An 18,685-nucleotide genomic window follows, 5' to 3' on the forward strand; every position below is an offset into this window, starting at 1 on the left:
AGTTGTTTAAAGGCAACTTTAGCCAAGTTCTGCAATGCAATAATAACTTTTTCAAAAATCCAATACACGCAAACTTTAAAACTAACAATGTCTTATGTAACAGAGAAATTGCAGCAGATACATTAAGATATCAGTACTTTTATTACTCAACTGAACCAAGCCGAAAGAGATATTTTCTCTTAAATACCTACAAACACATGCGTGTGAATACGTCTTTTAGCAACATTAGACTAACTGCTAAATATTCCAAAAGAAAACACCGTAAACCTTTAACTCAATTTTCCATACTTCTGTCTATATAAATAAGTCTCTCTGAGTGGTGAATTGCACATACTGATGGAACTCATAATATTCGATTTATATTTGAAATTTCTCCTTCATTTAGCCTGCTGTATCCTCATGGAAATGCCAAAGGTGCCTTAGTAACTTCTCATTTCTCGTTAGTAACATTTTCTCACTCTGAAAATGTTTTGTTTAACGCAGCAAGCTTATCCAGTAAACATAAAATGAACTTAAAGCCAAGGGCACAGATAAGAAGAACAGACAGCTTTTCAGACTTCTATCTTTATTTTTTCTTCCATCATTTCGTCTTTATTTCATCTCTGTAAAATTTATGTTATCAATTATTATTTCCCTTTAACATTTTCTTTTTTGTATGTTTGCTTTTTGTCAAAGTTCCTTCTAAATGTCTTTTGTACTTTCATTTTATCACTCTGTTTTACTTTTCTATCCTCACAAAATCATTCTGATCATTATTCCAAACTGCTGCTCCAGGCTAAAATAATGAAAAACTCAAATCAGAAACCACAAAGCATGGCTACAGACCAGCTCACATAACCAGCTGGGCAATGTGATATTACCTGCACAGGAAGTCAGGCTCGAGCTAATCAAACTATCTCCTCTGCAAACATGGCATACAGCTCGCTAGTTTACATATTCATGGGCAACCACAGTATGCATCCAAAGTGTTGTGAAAGTTGCTTGTTTGCTGCTGTAATGCATAAGGATTTGTAGGGAAAGGCATGGAGGAATTGCTCAAAGATTAATGCTTCTTTTGAACTAGTGCTTGTATGTGTGCATGATTGCATTTTTCCTGTGGGGATATATATGTCCGCTTACACATAGTCACAAATAGATGACCTGCTTTGTTTTTAGGGACATAAATCCCTGTAATGTTAAACACATATCTACATCTTAGCATGTAGACTTTAAGCTTAAGATTAGTGGAAGGGTTAATGTTAGGAGGTTGCAGATAGAGTAAGTCTCCAGGAAACGACCTCAGTAAATGTAATTCCCCATGAGGTGATGGGAACACAACTGAGCATGTGCGTGTGTGTGTGTGTGTGTGTGTGTGTGTGTGTGTGTACGTACCTGGTCCACAGACAGTGGACTTAATGCCAGTCTGTTCCAGAGCAGGAACTCTGTTGACTGCACCCTCAATATGTTGCATAAAGACATCCCAGTCCAGATCGAACAGGCTGAAGGCGAACTTATCAGACACCTGGGAAATATTGAAAAATAAATAAATAAATAAATAAATAAATAAATAAAAGGCACACTGATAATAAATGACTGGCTTACTTCCAATAACCTTGAAACCTTGAGTAACCTTAAAATAGCAGCACACATTTACTTTCTCTCTTTTACCCCTAAAACACACCAATTTTGAAACGAATTTTCACACTGAAAATGAGTTCTGTTTGAGGAAGACACCAAATCACATAAATAGGGACCACATCTAATTAGAAAAATTGAATTGAAGATTTTTGAGAAAATACAAATGAGCAGTAAAACGAGCACTGAATAATGGTGCATTTTAATATTTTTCCTTTTCTTTGTGTGTCTTTGTAGGCTACAGTCAGCACTACTACTGTGATGTTCAATGCTGATGTACCACCGCAGTGCCAGTGTCAAAAATACTGCTGTGCTCTTTTATCCTCTTCATATGTGACTGGAGGAAGCAAGGCTGCAGCCACAACACATCCTGTAGCATCTGTTAAATCAACTCTTCCTCACCACAGAAACATCTGTCAAATCAGCCCTTCCTCTCATCTCAGTATCTTGTCCAAGCTTTAATTTGCTCCAATCTGGAGTTCTGTAACTCCCTCCTTTTCAGCCACACCAAAATCCAGCCTTTAACTCCTACAACTAATGGCCAGCAGCACAGACGACCCCCCACCCCCCACCTTCCCATCAAACACTAATCTGGCTGACTCAGGGCACTCAAAGTGGAAAGTCCAGCACACCAGAGCTGTCCAGCAATTTTATCAGTCACGTATTTCTCTCTCAATTCCTGCCCTGATTCACTCTTTCATCTACTTTTACTTTACTTTCCTCAATTTTTTTTAATTATGTAACAGACATGCCTAAACAAAAACAAAACAAGAACACTGGATAACAATATCAACCCGTTTTTATAAATGTTGAACATAAGTGATTAAGTTAGATAGATGGTTATGGTCTACAGTCAAGTACAGAGGACGTACTGAAGGAAATTCCTTTGGCTTCACAATTACCATCTGCTGTGACACTCTCAGCTTCGATTAAGACTTTAATGTCATATGGATGCCTAAGCTGACAGTAGCTGCTTTCATGTGAACAAAGAGTTCTGCACTATTACCGGGCATTGACACTCAACTGGGGTATCTGAGAAGCAGATACCTTTGTCCTAGGCACCACACTTCTCCCAATCCTTCCCAAGCCATCAATCTAGCTCATCTTCAATCACTCCGCTTCTTCTATTCTCCACGTCTCCTTGCTAATTCTCCTTTTGGTATCTATTCTTTCTTCTTCCACTTGCTTTAAGACATCAAAGCTGCTGCAGAACGAGAACAAAGAAGCTGCTTCCGCTCAAAGAAATCCTCTAATATGTAAAAACCACTGAGGAATCTGCAGACAGGCAGCCAGCCAGCCAGAAGGACAGAAAGCCAGGAAGTTAGGTTGACAGGCAAAAAGATATTATCGGTGACCTGCAGAAAACGTCTAATGGCTTTCATTACTTCTGAATAGTATAAAAGACCAAAGTCTTAAAGAAAAAAAACAGGCATAAATCAAGAAGGAATGCATGACGAGTGAAAAGTTTTAAGTATCTAATGCATAAATGCATGCCACCAAACCTCCTGCCAGCCCACTTAACAAACTGCTCTAAAAACCTGTCCTTGAGAGAAAGTACAAATCCATTAAGACCAAGACCACCTGTCAGTTCAAAGGCTCTTAAAAAGATCAATCTCCAAAGTCAAACTCTCTCTAAAGTCGGTCTTTGCATGGAACATGCAACTGCTTGCACAATGACTTTTTCTAGTTGCCAAAGTGTTGTTCGAATAATTAGTCTTCAGAGCCTTCAGTTCCTTTTACAGATGTACTTTGGTTTTAATGTTCCAATAAAACAAATTTCACCCCAAGCGGAGCTAAAAATACAATGTTTGTCAGGGGTTGTGCTAAAAGAATGAGTATGAGGTAATTAAAATCCAATAGACTTATCCCCTCTTGAGCACTGTGCTCATCACTGTGCACATTAGAAATAAAATATATGTGGAGTGTGGGCAATAAGACTTGCAACAGTTTTATTAATGGATACAAATATAGGACTAGTTTTTTTCCTTTCTAAGTATAGTTTTCTGTATAAACTTTCTAGAGAAAAATAAACTTTCCAAAAGTGTCAGCGTTTGATCCCTTTTTTGTTTCATTATTTGCATCAAGGTTAATAAACTTCGCCTTCGCGTAAGTGACCTGAAGGCACTGGATTTGATGAAATCATCCAACAAAAGCCAAAGATTCCAACAGAACTTGGGGGGGGGGAAAGGGAATCCTGTTCTTTCCCTACTAGGTATACTATACCTACTCCTGTGCCTTCAGAAGCATCATAAACACAGTTTGTTGCGCTTTCCTTTATAATGGCTACTCAAGTTTTTATACTTAAAGTCCAACATTTGTAGCTTTGTGTCTTTACAGAAAGATGATAAGAGAATTGATATTTGTCTGTCATATTAAAAACCTATAAAGTCGACCCAGTAGGCTGTAGGAATATTTAAACTAGAGATGGCACGATACCACTTTTTTATGTCCGATACCGATACCGATATCATAAATTTGGATATCTGCCGATACCGATATGAATCCGATATAGTGTGTTTCAACAAAACAGTTTTTTTTTTTAAATATCTTGCTGCATTTTGTATAAGTTCATACTCAAGTTTAAAACAACAACTACACTAAAGCTATTCTGTTATACCTGTATGCAAAAAAAATATTTCATAGTTCAGCAACACTGATCAATCTAATAAACTTAGACCTACACCATCCTCCCTATTCTGGTATTTTAAAGAGTACTTAGTGTAAATATTAAGCAACCTAACTAATAGGGTTCCAACTCCCAGCAACAACAAAAATAAATAAATAAAAAATAGGGAACCACCCCTCACGCTCCACCTCATGATGCTTAATCGACGTAATCAACCTTAATTTGATGCAGTGTGAAAAAAAATGCACAGAAATCAATTATTTTTCAAGAAATATTAAATAGATTCAACATCTTTCTTCAACAAAATTGCAGACTGCACAGATGGTACCTTCACAAAGGAAAAAGTACTATAGCTTACTAGGGTATATTAGACTTAATAGTTACTATATACAGTAATTGACTTCTATTCATTTTACATCAAATTAAAACTTTGGCTGTCAGATAATTATTTATTAAAAGCTCGACATTTTAAATGAGAATAAGAAAGAAAAGTATGTCTTTCTGCTCCCCTTTTCCCTGTTAATGCCCTATCGGCCCCCCTGGCTAAACTTTGCTAGATCCGCCCCTGCACAGTTACCAGCGTCAGCTACATAGAAAAAGATCCTGGTGTAGAAAGTAATATTAAATAAATTCTAACAACAGCTTATCAAGCTTAAACGTTCTGCTGTTGTTCAGCCGCTGGTTTCCTCTTTCTGGTGCAAAGTGGGCCAAAAACAAACCAGAGACACGGACTCCCGACAGAAAAGCCGATCAGCTGATCGTTAAGCAGTTTCATGATTGAAGTAGCAGCCGGAGAGGCAGTCGCTCCATATATCGTTTGTTAAGCTTAACGCAGGAATGCTTTACAGACATTCAGAGATGGACTTACACACTTGCTTTACTTCTCTCGGGGATAACTTTGTCGGAGATGAAATGCCGGGTTGCTAGCGAAGCTCCACATGCTATCCAGACCACCGACAGGTCTCGCATGCGGCAGCCGCTCTATCACGTGATGCATACTGCTCCGACGTGCTAACGTTCTGAGGTGAGTTACGGGGTGTTGCAAGTTTTGTGAGGTGCTTTCGTGATATTTAATGGATCGGATTACATTTTTTATTTTTCTCCGATATCCGATCCAGTAATTTAGGTCAGTATCGGACCGATACCGATACGTAATATCTGATCGGTCCATCTCTAATTTAAACAGAACCAGATTAGTGGCTTACTGTTGTTCTGTATTCAGGCTAAGCACACATAAACATCCTGAATTCAGATTCCTAGACAAACAACTAAAACATAAAAAAAATAAAATAAATAGGATACATATATTAAAACCAAGTCTGAGCATCCTGCAAACTATGGGAGAAATAGCAAAATTGGAGTGTAAAAAGATGTGATCATAAAGAATGGAAGAAAACTGCTAACTGTTCTCATAGTACCTCCGTCTTAATGCTAAGCTATGCAGGATGGTCACAAACTATCAGTCTTTATATCAGTTTTTTGGAATAAAACAAATAACAATTTCCCCTGAATGTTAAATATTTTTTACAGTTTTCCTTTAAAATTAACACACACACACACACACACACACACACACACACACACACACACACACACACACACACACACACACACACACACACACACACACACACACACACACACACACACACACACACACACACACACACACACACACACACAGAGTTTTGACTGCTGTTATGAATACAGTTTGACCTCCAAACTAATACAGCAGAAAGTAATAGACAAGGTAAATAAGAGATGAGGTCAAAATGACACATAAGTATATAAACTGGATGAGTTTATTCAGCTTCCTAATTAAAGTATTTGATTTTTTTTGTTGAGCAAAGCTAAATCTTTTATCACAGCACTCACTGAAACGAATAGAAAGAGAATCTGACAATTAACCTCAGGATGACATTCAAGCTTACCTCATCCCAGAAGATGGGGTTTCTTTCATAACCGCCCACAGACAGAGCGTCACCTTGAAGGCGCAGGTACACTGACGCATCATGGTCCCTGACATTTGGCATGTTCTGGGAAGATGAAAGTGAACGGATCAAAACACGAAGGAATGAGAACACAATCAGTTAAGGACGGTTTTTATGAAAAAAAAACAAAAAGTAATTTTATTACCAAATAGTTGTTTAAATTCTCCAAGTTCATAAAAATCTACATTCACTCCATTGAGTGAATTTCTTCATCGCACATCCAATTCAGGGTCACAAGAGCTCAGGGATGGATGGGATAGACTCCAGAGACTGAAATCCCAAAGGCTGTCTAAAGCAGAGGTCTCCAACCTTTTTTGCGCCACGGACCGGTTTATGCCCGACAATATTTCCACGGACTGGACTTTAAGGTGTCGTGGATAAATACAACAAAATAAAACTAGTACCGGTACCGAAAAAAAGAAGATTTATTCATAACACACGTGAAAAGACCCAGGAAGACCGAGTAAACGATAAAAACAATAACAAAATAACGCTGAAAACCCTGAAAACCATACATTTCACACCTGAGCCTCAACTCTCATGGCCCGGTACCAAACAACTCACGGACCAGTACCGGTCCAAGGCCCGGGGGTTGGGGACCGCTGGTCTAAAGCTATTCATAAAAATTTTAAATTGCTAATAATTTCTTTATGTTCTAAAGGAAAATGGAAAACAGGTGCAGTGACTTATTGAAACATGGACAAGAGTGAGTTTCCTTGTCATTCTAAAAAACACGAAGCTGCTGCCACAATCTTTCCAGTTGATACTGCATGGTGGATTCAAGTGCAATTATAATTCCATACGTTTTGACAACATCCCCAATACCATTCGCTGAAATGCGAGCCTCCAATTTGTTTTAGAGATGGATGTAGACACTTACTTTTGTCTCTCTTTCCTGACTTCTTCTGTACCTGCTGACAGCAATTTGTCATCGCTCCATAAGCTCTGTTGCCTCTGATTTTTGGTCATGCTCCTGTTTAATTTGGCATACCTCAACCTTTTCTCCTATATTTCCCTTCTTTAACAATGGCTTCTTGACAGCCAAACTTCCACTGAGACCATTACTGATGAGGCTTCGGTGAACTAAAGGGTTAGATGCATCTCTCAGGTCCTGTGTCAAGTCTTTGCTGGATATTTCCTACTTCTTAAGTACATGACTTTCAGATACTGCTCATCTCCTGTAGATAGTATTGGCCTCTTCTTCACCAATTTTTAAGAATACACTGCACATTATGTCAGCATTTGCCAGGTTTTCAGCTAATAGCTTTTTGGGAATCACCTTGTTGGTGCCAAAAATACAGTTTAATTCCTATCAAAATGTTATCTTTGGCATTTTTATTGATTTTATGACCTCATGTGTTCTTGCAACAGGCTGCTAGAAACAAAGCACCTAAAGATACAATTTAAAATGTGTCTTTGCTAAGTTGTCTAATATATGTGGACACAATACTGGTTAATCCCTAGAGTTTGATACCTTTTTAATGCTTGAGTGATTAAGTGGGTTCAGTTGGTTAAGTGGATTAAAAAAGAAGAAGAAAAAAAATCTGGAAATAGTCAGATAAAAGGACTGGATTAAAAAAAGAATGAAAAACCAGTCAAGATTTTTTTTTAAATGTCTAAAAATCCTACCTTAAATAATTATAATAAAGTCTGGTTCCTTGGAAGCTGAATATAAAGACAAGTGCACTTTTGTTTAGTGCTACATTTTTATAAGATGTTAAGAGCTGTACAAAAGGGGCATCACAACATGGGACTAAAAAACAGCCTTAAAAATGTTTACAGCAGCAGTCGTCCATACAATGACTTATCTTAATAAACCAAAGCATTTCTTTATGCATCACAGCATCGTGTCTAACATACCATGTAATCATTTCATTGTGTTCTAATAAATATTTATGCAAAAATGTTCAATAAATAGTTACATTTTAGGTATGTTGTCTCATCTGTATTCACGTCACTATGGAGGTCTTTTCTACCCACCAACTGGTTTTCCGGGTAAAACCAAAATACCAGCGAACAAGCTGACATTTTAAAAACCGGTCACTCCAAATAACAAAAGCCAAACTGCTCATTTCCCCTCTCTTGTGCACTGAGTGCAGCTGCCAGCTTCCTTCATGTGATCAATACTAAACATTGCACTACCTTCTGTCCTTCATGTATTCACACAATCTGGTATGGTTTCTTTTCCCCTTACTTTAAAGCCACCACAGCCTCCCAGGAGGTTACATGTCACACAAAGGCACACAGATGACATGAAATGTTTGACCTGACAAGTTGCACACTCTGGTGGGAACAGATTTCCTGACATCCAAGTGTGCGAGTGTGTCATTTTGTGTGTGGGCTGACGTCTGTGAACGTGATGTAGCAGTAATGCTGGTTAAGCTCCTCTTAAACTACATAATACAGGGGAGCTGACAGACCGCCTACAACCACCAGCCTCGAGAAGATGAGCACAGTCATGCATGTGTACACTAATTTAATCTAACAGTCGTAAGACTCGCAATCACAGAGATACAGTGAATCATGTGAACATCTGTTATAAAGTATACACACACAGGGGCTTCCCCAGTAGATGCAGGTTCACATATCATCCCATTAATATAAAGATACACACAAATTATTCTGTTTACTTTTCTATTACAAATTATTGCAAACAATAAAACAACAGTCTGGGCCATCGCAGGCTGAAAATCTGTTTGGTCATAGTGCCCCCTACTGGTTATATAACCTTAATGCAGACAGAATTACCCTCCTCCACCTTGAAAAACTGTTTATAAATTAGCCATTAAATACACACCATCGTGCAACAGTTGCCACCAAGTAGCAGTGAAACAATACCATAATATGTCTGGTATTTATGAAAGGAAATGAGTTATTTGAAACATTCGCCCGCTTTTGGCAAACAATCTGTTGTTTTTCACGTCAACTCTCATGAGAGTACGTCGCTGTGGTAACTAACCCCTGGGGGAAACACTGTACAGCATACATCTTTAATGACTTCAATGAAGGAAAGAGAACTTGGTGCACACGTTTGAATTTAGTTTGGATGTTCTCTAATCTTCTGCTCTTGCTCTTGACGAAGGCGGTCGCACTTTTCTCCTCTCCTCCTCTTCCTTAGCTTCCCTGCTTAGCCTCTTATGTCCTTGTCTAGTCTCGTGTTTTTTGTATTACTTTTCCCTGGAACACTCTCTCACAGTCTGTTCTCTAAAACCTAAAAGAGGAATTATGGATTGGATCAACTGGTCCCTAAATGCAATTGACACCCCTTTCTCAACGAGAAGTTTGGGCTTGGGTGAGCCTGAGTGCTGAAGATATCTACCTACAGTATTCGGAACCATGGTAACAGGGTTCTGGCGAATCGGAGCTGGCTTGGCCCTGACTTATCGAAGAATTAAGGAAGGAATCAAACTGATCTCCCTGTTGGAGCTCAGTCTGGGGGGAGTTATTTTTTTTCTCCTTATCTTTCCTCGTGTGGTGCATTTTCCCATTGTTATACCTCTCTGACCTGTCTTCCCCATGTGATGTTTTGTGTAATGTATGTATGGTCGGAGGGTAAGATGGTGCCGCCATTGCGTGCAATAGGTCGGCAGCCTTATGAAATTTCCCCTTGTGGGACTAATAAAAGGTATATCAATTCAATTCAATAATCCACACGGTAAAAAAATACACATACATTTACTTAAATCTTTTAATAAGTGGCGCTGAAGGTTTGACAATATCTTTTAACTTGACAAGGCCAGCACTCACCGCTCTTTCTTGGTCGGCATTCTCTAAGTTCTCAGATTGGCTTCACTGTGGACAGTGAGCTGGTGTTCCAGCAGTTTCCAGTTCACGACAGGGTTCCTGGGTTGTTCCTAAACACCCTTACCAATTTTTTTTTTTACCTGAGGGTGACAGCTTGGGTCTTATTCTAGGCCTCAGTGACACATGAGAAAAACTTTTACTTATGTACAAGTTGTGTTACTCTACAATTCTCTTTAGATCTTCACAGAGTTCCTTGGACTTTCCCATTATTTTGGGTATTAGTCAAACAAGTGAGTGCTGTCAAACAAATCCACTTTATGCTGGTAAAGAGAAACTAACTTTTATAGTCAATCATGATCACTAATGAGAAGTTAATAGACCTTGGCCTCCTCAAGTTAAACGACATTGTAGAACCCTCAGCACCACTTCTTAAAAGATTTAAGCGAGTGGATGCAAATATTTGAGCCTATATCCATACTTTACTGTGTGTGCATTAGAGAAAATGCTAAATAGATTTAAACTTATGCACCTACTCTATTCTATAGTTGCTCTCACACTGTTACACAACACCAGGGCTGTAGCTGAAAGAATACAAATTAAAGTATCCTAAACACATTAACTATTAATTTAACAGAGTAACAATTATAATCTATCAGATTTTCTCATGTTTTAATGACAGAGAACTGATATCCTGTGACCAAAAACACTGACTGTAAGTAACAGTCAGTGTTTTTGGTCACTTTCCTTTCTGGGTTCACAGAGATTAAACTTTATCAGTGTAGTAGATCATTTCCAGAAATACAGATTAAGGCACTTAAAACACACAAACACACACAGTGCCTTTCCTCTCTGCACTGCAGCAGCTTTGTTGCTTACAGCCTGTACCATGCGTTTTACTTCTTCATACAGCATTTTGCTAAAATCGTAGTTTTCTCTTTCTGCTGCCAGCAGACCTGTCCATGTTTATGATTGGTCAGACACCCCTTTCATATGAACACAATCCTAGCTAGACTCCAAAACCCTGGTTTAACTTTTCAAGTTGATAAACAGCTTTGTGTGCCCACTTATCCTGATTGCTTCACTATAATGTTGGCAAAGCCAAATAAAACAAAGCCGGGCATGTTGAACTTTCTTCATGATTCCCCCGGAGAAGATTTGGTAAACCTATTAAAATCACAGTAACTTGCTTTGTAAAAAGGAAACTCACAAACAAATTTAAAAAAAAATGTATTAAAATGAAACACCTCTTTTATTCAATGATGTCTTAGTAACACAACATTGTCAAATGCAGCATTTACTGCAAATAAGTTAAAAATGTAAACAAAACGTTAACTTTATATTTTTGTAATATCATTCGGGACGTGGCTTTAGGAGGTAGAACGGGTTGTCATTTTTCATACATCTTTACAATTTTTGTTTGTCATTTTGAATATTTATGATGTAAATCTGCAATGCTGCGACTTTAAGAGGTATCCATCCTCGACTGCTTTTATGGACTTCTTCAATCCTTTTTTGCCCTCCTGCTGAAGATTTTTTTAGGAAAGTCTTCCTCATTTAATCAAATGGTCTAAAGGCACGAAGGGATCTACAGGCTGGTAAAGCCTCTTGAGGCAATTTCTGACATTAGCTGATAGCACTGACTCCAGGAACGGTGGTCATACCTGTATGCCCTCGATTCTCTCTGTTACCACATAGGCATGATGCATAGCAATGAGAGGAACCTTGACTCTGGCCATTTCTCCCAGCTTGGTGGCCCACACACCTGCGGTAACACAGAAAGGCAAAAATGTCATAAGTGTGTTACCTTTAACACCAAACAAATATCCTTAAAAAGTGTATGGATTTTCCTTTGCTCATTGCGATTTCACTTTTACAGGATACATTTACATCAGGAGAGCAGTTGCAGGTTACATAAAGACTGCTTTACACTGTGTTACATTTGTGGATTTGTCATCTTTGAAAAAGAAAGCCAGCAAACCTGCACAGTTCACCACACAAGGTGTCTCAATGGTTCCGTGTTGTGTCTCCACTGCCTTTACCCTCTTCACACCAATATCATCAGTTCGCACTTGAATGCCAGTTACAGGACAGTTTTCGATCACCTGATTTAAAGAATGGAAAACTGAAATGCTGTATGCACTTTTTTCCATGCAAGTACAATGCACAGGGAATCAGTCGAGTAATATTACAGACGTATAGATGTCCGACTGGAGAAGCCTCGTATTTACTTATTACTACAGAGGAAAAGTAACGGAACATGTGAGTCATTTGTGCAAAGCTTAAGAATGTAGTGTAGTAGTTGGGCTGTTCACAATATAAAGACATGCTAAGTCAAAACACACACACACACACACACACACACACACACACACACACACACACACACACACACACACACACACACACACACACACACACACACACACACTGAAATCTATTGGTAGAAACAGAATAAAGCTGGCCATCAACTAAAGAGGCATTTAGCAGATCAGTAGACATTACCGTGGCTCCTCGGGCAGTGGCTGCCCTGGTCAAGGTTGTGCAGGTACCTGCAGGGTCCATGGTGCCGTCTTTTGGAACATACAGTGTTCCATAAAGATCATCGACATTCATCAGAGGATACAGGTCCTTCGTCTCAGCCGGTGAAAGGACATGGGACTCAATACCATAAACTTTGCCCAGCTAGAAAAAAGAAAATGGGGAGATGACGTGTTCAATGTAAATATTACTTTAAAGGCACCTTTGTTCCAATTTCAAATAAGTGGTTAGAGAAAAATCTGCCATCATTTTAAATCATATCAAAGTCTTTATCTTCATGATAAAGCAAACAGAAAGACTCTTTTCAATACTGTAACTATAAGTTGAGTCTGCCGCTATGGCAGCATAGCGTTCTGTATTAGTTTTATAATATGCAAAGGGAACAGTAGTGTTGTTTGTGAACTTTGAAAATCTAACACACACAATTAAGGTAAATTAAGTTTTTTTCTCTCTCATGTACCTCATGTTAAGCAGTAAAAAAAACTTTTTTAGAAAACCCACAATCAATTTTACATTTAAAAGCCCCAAGGAGGAGCAGCAGTCGAATGTTTCATGAACTAGAGTGTTCCCTAAACACATCCTGTAGAGGCCATGTCTGTAGTGCACACATATTAAGCCGATATGTCTTGTTCTTTGGTGCTTTTGACTTCAGGATCCTTTACCTGAAGAATAGAATTATTTATGAGACATTACTCACCAACAACTATCTCAGTCTCAGAAATATTTAGTACATTTACATGCATAAAAAAAGATTTCCCTGTTGCAGATGGGTAAATGTGCATAAATATATACATAAAATCAATCAAACTGATTTACAAACTCAAATACTTTGAAATGAAGCGTCCTTTTCTTGAAGCACTGTGAACTAAATAGAAAACAAACAATTTTGACTAAGGATAATATTTACTTTCATCTTGTCTAATTGCTGTCACAGAAGTACTTGCTCCATCTGAAGTCTTTGTGTGTTTGTGTGACTCCTTTTGTATCCCAAAAAGTTAATTCTGTTCATTCGGATGCAGCGTTTTTAGCAGAATAAATGCTTCGTCACTCATCCAAGTTGCTTCTTCAAGTCTGAGCTGAGCGGAGATTTCCCCAACCTTATAAACAGTTCACTTGCATAATGATTGAAACTAATGACTGAAACTAGCACCACTGACGAACATTGGGCTGTGAGGTCAGTTTCCTCATCATTAATATGAAAATTGTCATAAGCATTGATCAACAACAACTGATCAACAGACTGATCAATGAATACAAACACATTTTCATGTGTTTTGCCTCTGTTTACTGAACAGTGAATCTATGCTTTCCTAATAATGTTCACAACCAACATGTCTCTGTCTTTACCGACATGAGGCGCTTGTACTCGTCAAGTCTTTGCTTGTTGGAAGCAATGAAGAGCCCTCCGTTCTGGATCCAGCCTGTATGGAGACCCGTCTCCTCCTCTAGGTCTTTGCTAATCACATTCCTGGTGTGGGCCAGGAGCTCTACCTCAACATCACTGGGTCGCAGCTGCCACAGGAGGCCTAATAAACAGAGGGACACATGAGTGCAAAAAACTTAGTGGACATTAGTGAGCGTCTCGCACATCACGCACATGCAGGTGAACACACTTGATAATAATTACTACACAAAATTACCAAAGAGTGCTTAATTTACTCTTAAAACTTCTTATTAGAACGCTGCTATTAAAGTAGGATGTATAACTTCAGGCAAACACAGCTCTCTGTACTGTTACAGACTGTTACCCGCAGTATGCCAGGTGGTGCCAGCAGTCAGTCTGTCTCTCTCCAGTAGAACTACATTAGTCATTCCCATTTTGGCCAAGTGGTAAATGGTCTGACAGCCCAGGCTTCCTCCTCCAATCACCACCGCATCAGCTGACCTGAGGCAGGAGGAGGTATATGAAAAGACTAAAAAGGCTGATGCTACTCTTGACATATGAAGGTAACCAACCAGCCTGTGAGCTAGCACTAACTTATCAATTCACAAGTGCAACACAGTCCCTTTTTCTTTCCCCCTGCTTCCAATCTTTAAACTACAGCAACAATAATGACCAATAACTCCTTTTTTTAAATTAAACGAACAATAAACACTCTTGTTTTGATACAAACCTTTCCCAGTGCAAAGTATCAACAGAGCATCTATATTCTGTTCAGAACTTGTACATCACTGTGTCCATTCCTCCATGAACTAGTTTTTCTTCACAATCACGTATTAATCCACCACTTCAACCATTAGATTAATCAGCTGTTTATGTATAAAGTCACTGCATATAATCTTAAGAATATATTTCTGAAAACATTCCCACACAATCCATTTATCCATTCAAAACCCAATCTAACCTGGGTAATGGCTTAGTGGGTCCTGAGGAGGCTCCATCCTCCTGTTTGAGTGTCTTCTCGTAGGGAACACTCTTTTCCTTGGTGGGCTCCGAGCTGTAGGACCGAGTGCTTGTCCGGCACAGCGGAGAAAGAGGAGGCCTCACTGCTGAGAACACTCGCCAAACTGCGCTCCTAAGGAAGGCCATGACCCCTGTGTGCAGTAAGACAACACAAAGGGACATTTTAAGTTTTAAGTTGTAACACTCAAGGTTTCAGAACAAAGTCATTATGTACAAAAACTCTTTTCTGAAGTATTTTCTGCTTGTTCTGGCTAGGATTTGTTTTGTTTGTTTGTTTGTTTGTTTGTTTGTTTGTTTTTTTGCAACATTTTGTACCCAGTGAAAACCATAATAACTGAAAAATAAATGTAAATAACTTTATTATACTCAGGTTCAGGGGAATTTACGCAAATTTGCGCAGGGTTAGTAAATCTAGTGGGCAAGACTTGGCGGATCGAGTATATAATGTTCAGCCACGTGCAAACACCAATAGTTTGACCAAACAAGGATTTTGGAAAAAACACTTTGGGCACCTGGGCGCAAAAACGGCAGCACATTCACCACTAAATAACCCCGCACTTAATGCGTATTACAAAGCTTTTAGCGGGTAAATGTGCAATTTATGCAATAACGTACAGAACGCGATGCACAGAGTGCGCTCGCCTGGAAACGACAAGTCTCAAAATAAAAGAAACTACATTAGCAGTTCCAGGTAGCAACGTGGCGTGAAGTTCTGCGATCTCAAACAACGGAGCATGCAAATTACATAATGCAGCAACTTTTGGATGTACATTCATGTCGCACTTACGCTCGATTCCGCTTGTCCAAGATTGCCCCGGAAACACACTCGAGGAAAGAGGTAAGTAGTGAGAGGGGCTGCTTCCAGAATTAAGGGAGTGGGTTTATGGTGAGGACGTATTGTCGAGCTCACGTGTCGGAAGACGCTTCGCGCCACGCAGCGCTCATTATGGGAGATAAATGTGACTCCAAGCGGGTGTAAATGCTGGTTTAGTGGTTCGAACTTTGCCAGCGGTTGACACATAAAAGTTCATCAAAAATGTGGGATTTGATGAGGTCGTTGTGAAGTCCGTATTGCGGTTTATGAGTGAGAAGCAGGAGAGATGAGCCGAACTCCCTGTGTGCTTTTGATCTTATTTAACAATATTAAATTCACAGAAGATTATTTTCATGATACTGTGGTTACAATTTATTAGCTGTTTGACTTTTTAAAGTATTTTGCTTGGCCCTGGATTAACAAAATCATCCATCTTAGCAAAGGCTGCATGAATAAGGGGACACGATCTGGAGCAAGCAGTGACCATCAAATGCAATGATAATATAGGATGCAGTAATGTTACTAAATGATATAACAATATTATACAACTGTTATAAGTTACGTGTGTGATATTTATATTTGTGCTTTATCTTTATTGTCTTTCCTCAGGAGAACAATCTCAAATAGATGAAGACCTGGTCAGCATGGTGATTGAGGACTCCCAGCCATTTAGCATTGTGGAGGACAAAGGATTCAAAAGATTTGTTAAATCATTAAATCCTAGCTATGTTCTCCCCACTAAAAAGGTCATAAAAGCAGTGAAAATTTAGTTTTTACAGAATAAAATGTGAACAGGCAGGACTGAGGCTCAAAGCCTCAGTGTGTAGCTGTCCATACCTCAACGTTACAAAAGCACAACTACTGTCCACACCCCAACCACACCTCACCTCACAGTAAATGATCATTTCCATTTTAAGCATTTCCAAATAATCATTTTCCATACTGCCACTATAAATATACACAGTATACTGCCATCACTACAATATACATGTTTTACACACTCCTTTTGTTGTTGACATTTACGGCTGTGTGCAAATGCCACACTCTTCAAATTCATGCCAGCTATTATTTTTACGTCCGTAGGTGTCCTGCTAGAGCAAATGAAGCTTCATGAAGCTTCGCGTTGGGGTGAACCATTGGATGAAAAGCTTCAGTGCTTCATGGGGCTTCATCTGCCCATCACTAGTTTATGGTGAGAAACGGTCAAGTAGTTCCGCAGACCAACGAGCGACAGAACTGCTGTCGTGGCCCACAAGACACAGCTCAGTAGCTGTCAGATAAATGTGAGCTGCAGCGGTGTTAGACTGCAGTTGTAGTTCCTACCTTCACATGCGGTTTGGCATACAACTAGAAATTAGATCAGTCAGATAGGATTATACCCAAGCAGCCTAGTAAGTGGTGGAATTGAGCAACAACACATGACACTTTGGAAACGCCAGAAAAAGGTTAAGTAGACTTGACGAAGTACCTCAAATGAGTCAGCAGAGGTTCGTGACTTCGCTGGTTTTGTCCCATAAACATAAGTATGCACAAAATACCTCCTATGTGAAAATATTCAAGAAAATATATAATGTGCCAAAAGAGAAACATTAATGTCAATTTGCTGTTTGTTCTGTTTGTTTGGTTCATGAATGTGTGGGTGTCTGTATTTCCGGGAGGCTAGGGTAACAGCTGCTATTGACAGCCCAGTGATCAAATCAAGCAGAAGTAGGTCATCACATATATGTTGAACATGTGGAGTTTGTCTGTGTGAGGCATTTGACTCAGTGTTGTGGGGATGCTGCAGTAGGACAGGGGAAGAAGAAAAAAACACTTTAAACCTCAAAAGAAGGCTCCTTGCCACACTGAATGATTCAAACTTTGGCTCCAGACCCCTGAGACATCTGTAGTTGAAGCCTGCCAAGCTGACCTCATGATTCCCCACCTCCTAACCAGCAGCCAATAAAGTGCAAAGTTTAGGTCCCTCCTGTGCCAGGTGGTTCTTTCTAGTTTAGACAGCTTTGAGCTAGACTGAAGCTGAGTATAGGAGCTGTTGCCAGCACTGGTATCTTATGTATAAGAATCTGAAACGAAGAAAGTGGACCACAGCTACCTTTGAACTTTGTAGATTTCCTTAAACTAATTTTTTATGTGACTGAATAACAGTGTCTTAAGGACAGAGTGTTATGTCCACGTGTATTTGTGTGCACGCACATGTGTATGCTGCTATGCCAGCAGATGCAGCAGAACACTGAGCTGTAAGCACATAGATTGTATATAGTGGCTTCTCTTCTCTTCCTGTGGTATGTGGCAGAGTGTTCCAGAGAGAACCAGATAAACTACTGTATATGCAGACAGCTGGGGTGTGCTTAGAGGTAAATGTGTATGCTTTGATACAGACTTGGGTATCAAGTGCTGGTGTACTTAGAAAGACAGAAAGAAATAGATTCAATCAGACTCAGAATACTTTACTAGGGGAAATTCTTTTTCGTTACAGTGCTCCATTATAAACAACCATTAACAAAGACAGACAATACACTAACTAAGAATAGCACAATATATACAGGCATATATATACATAAAGGTCACTTATTAATAACAAACCTGAGTCAATAGCTAATAAATGGGTTTGTTTTTTTTTTTTTGGCCTGTCCCGTTTGGCTCTTTTGCCATCAGAATTGTTGTCTAAAGGTAAAGAAAGATGCCCAACGGATTTACTTTACCAAATTGACCATCCCAGCCTTGCCGTAATGGTCTATTTGATTCACATTTTATTGTTTATTTTATTTTCACTTGCTGAATACGGGACAGACTTGACTGGGGGAAAGAAGGGGAGAAAGAAAGAGGGAAAGAAAAACAGCTTAGAAGAGGGACGGGGGAGAAGGGCAAAAAACAAAAACCAACAGAACGGGCGGGGAGAAAAAAAATGCATATATCAATCACCTGTTGAGAAAGAAAAAAGAAAACAAGCAGAA

The 18,685-nt window shown here is 39.2% G+C and overlaps 1 protein-coding gene across 2 annotated transcripts in view; it reads right to left on the reverse strand.

The window, feature by feature from the left end:
- sardh (sarcosine dehydrogenase) overlaps nucleotides 1-17,387 on the reverse strand; it is a 60,964-nt gene extending 43,577 nt beyond the window's left edge. The window contains exons 1-9 of one of the 2 annotated variants that reach the window (XM_026174125.1): nucleotides 17,200-17,387; nucleotides 14,859-15,048; nucleotides 14,262-14,398; nucleotides 13,861-14,039; nucleotides 12,478-12,657; nucleotides 11,954-12,077; nucleotides 11,637-11,737; nucleotides 6,172-6,276; nucleotides 1,372-1,501 (exon numbers count right to left, since the gene is read on the reverse strand). In XM_026174125.1, coding sequence (XP_026029910.1) covers nucleotides 1,372-1,501; nucleotides 6,172-6,276; nucleotides 11,637-11,737; nucleotides 11,954-12,077; nucleotides 12,478-12,657; nucleotides 13,861-14,039; nucleotides 14,262-14,398; nucleotides 14,859-15,043 — 1,141 coding nt within the window. In that variant the 5' untranslated portion in view covers nucleotides 15,044-15,048; nucleotides 17,200-17,387. Of the gene's footprint in view, nucleotides 1-1,371; nucleotides 1,502-6,171; nucleotides 6,277-11,636; nucleotides 11,738-11,953; nucleotides 12,078-12,477; nucleotides 12,658-13,860; nucleotides 14,040-14,261; nucleotides 14,399-14,858; nucleotides 15,049-15,704; nucleotides 15,803-17,199 lie in introns of those variants that run through there. The other variant, XM_026174124.1, reaches the window with a different exon arrangement.
- Between the last annotated feature and the right edge of the window lie 1,298 nt (nucleotides 17,388-18,685).

The sequence above is a fragment of the Astatotilapia calliptera genome, chromosome 7, assembly GCF_900246225.1.
Source record: "Astatotilapia calliptera chromosome 7, fAstCal1.2, whole genome shotgun sequence".
NCBI classification, from domain to species: domain Eukaryota; kingdom Metazoa; phylum Chordata; class Actinopteri; order Cichliformes; family Cichlidae; genus Astatotilapia; species Astatotilapia calliptera.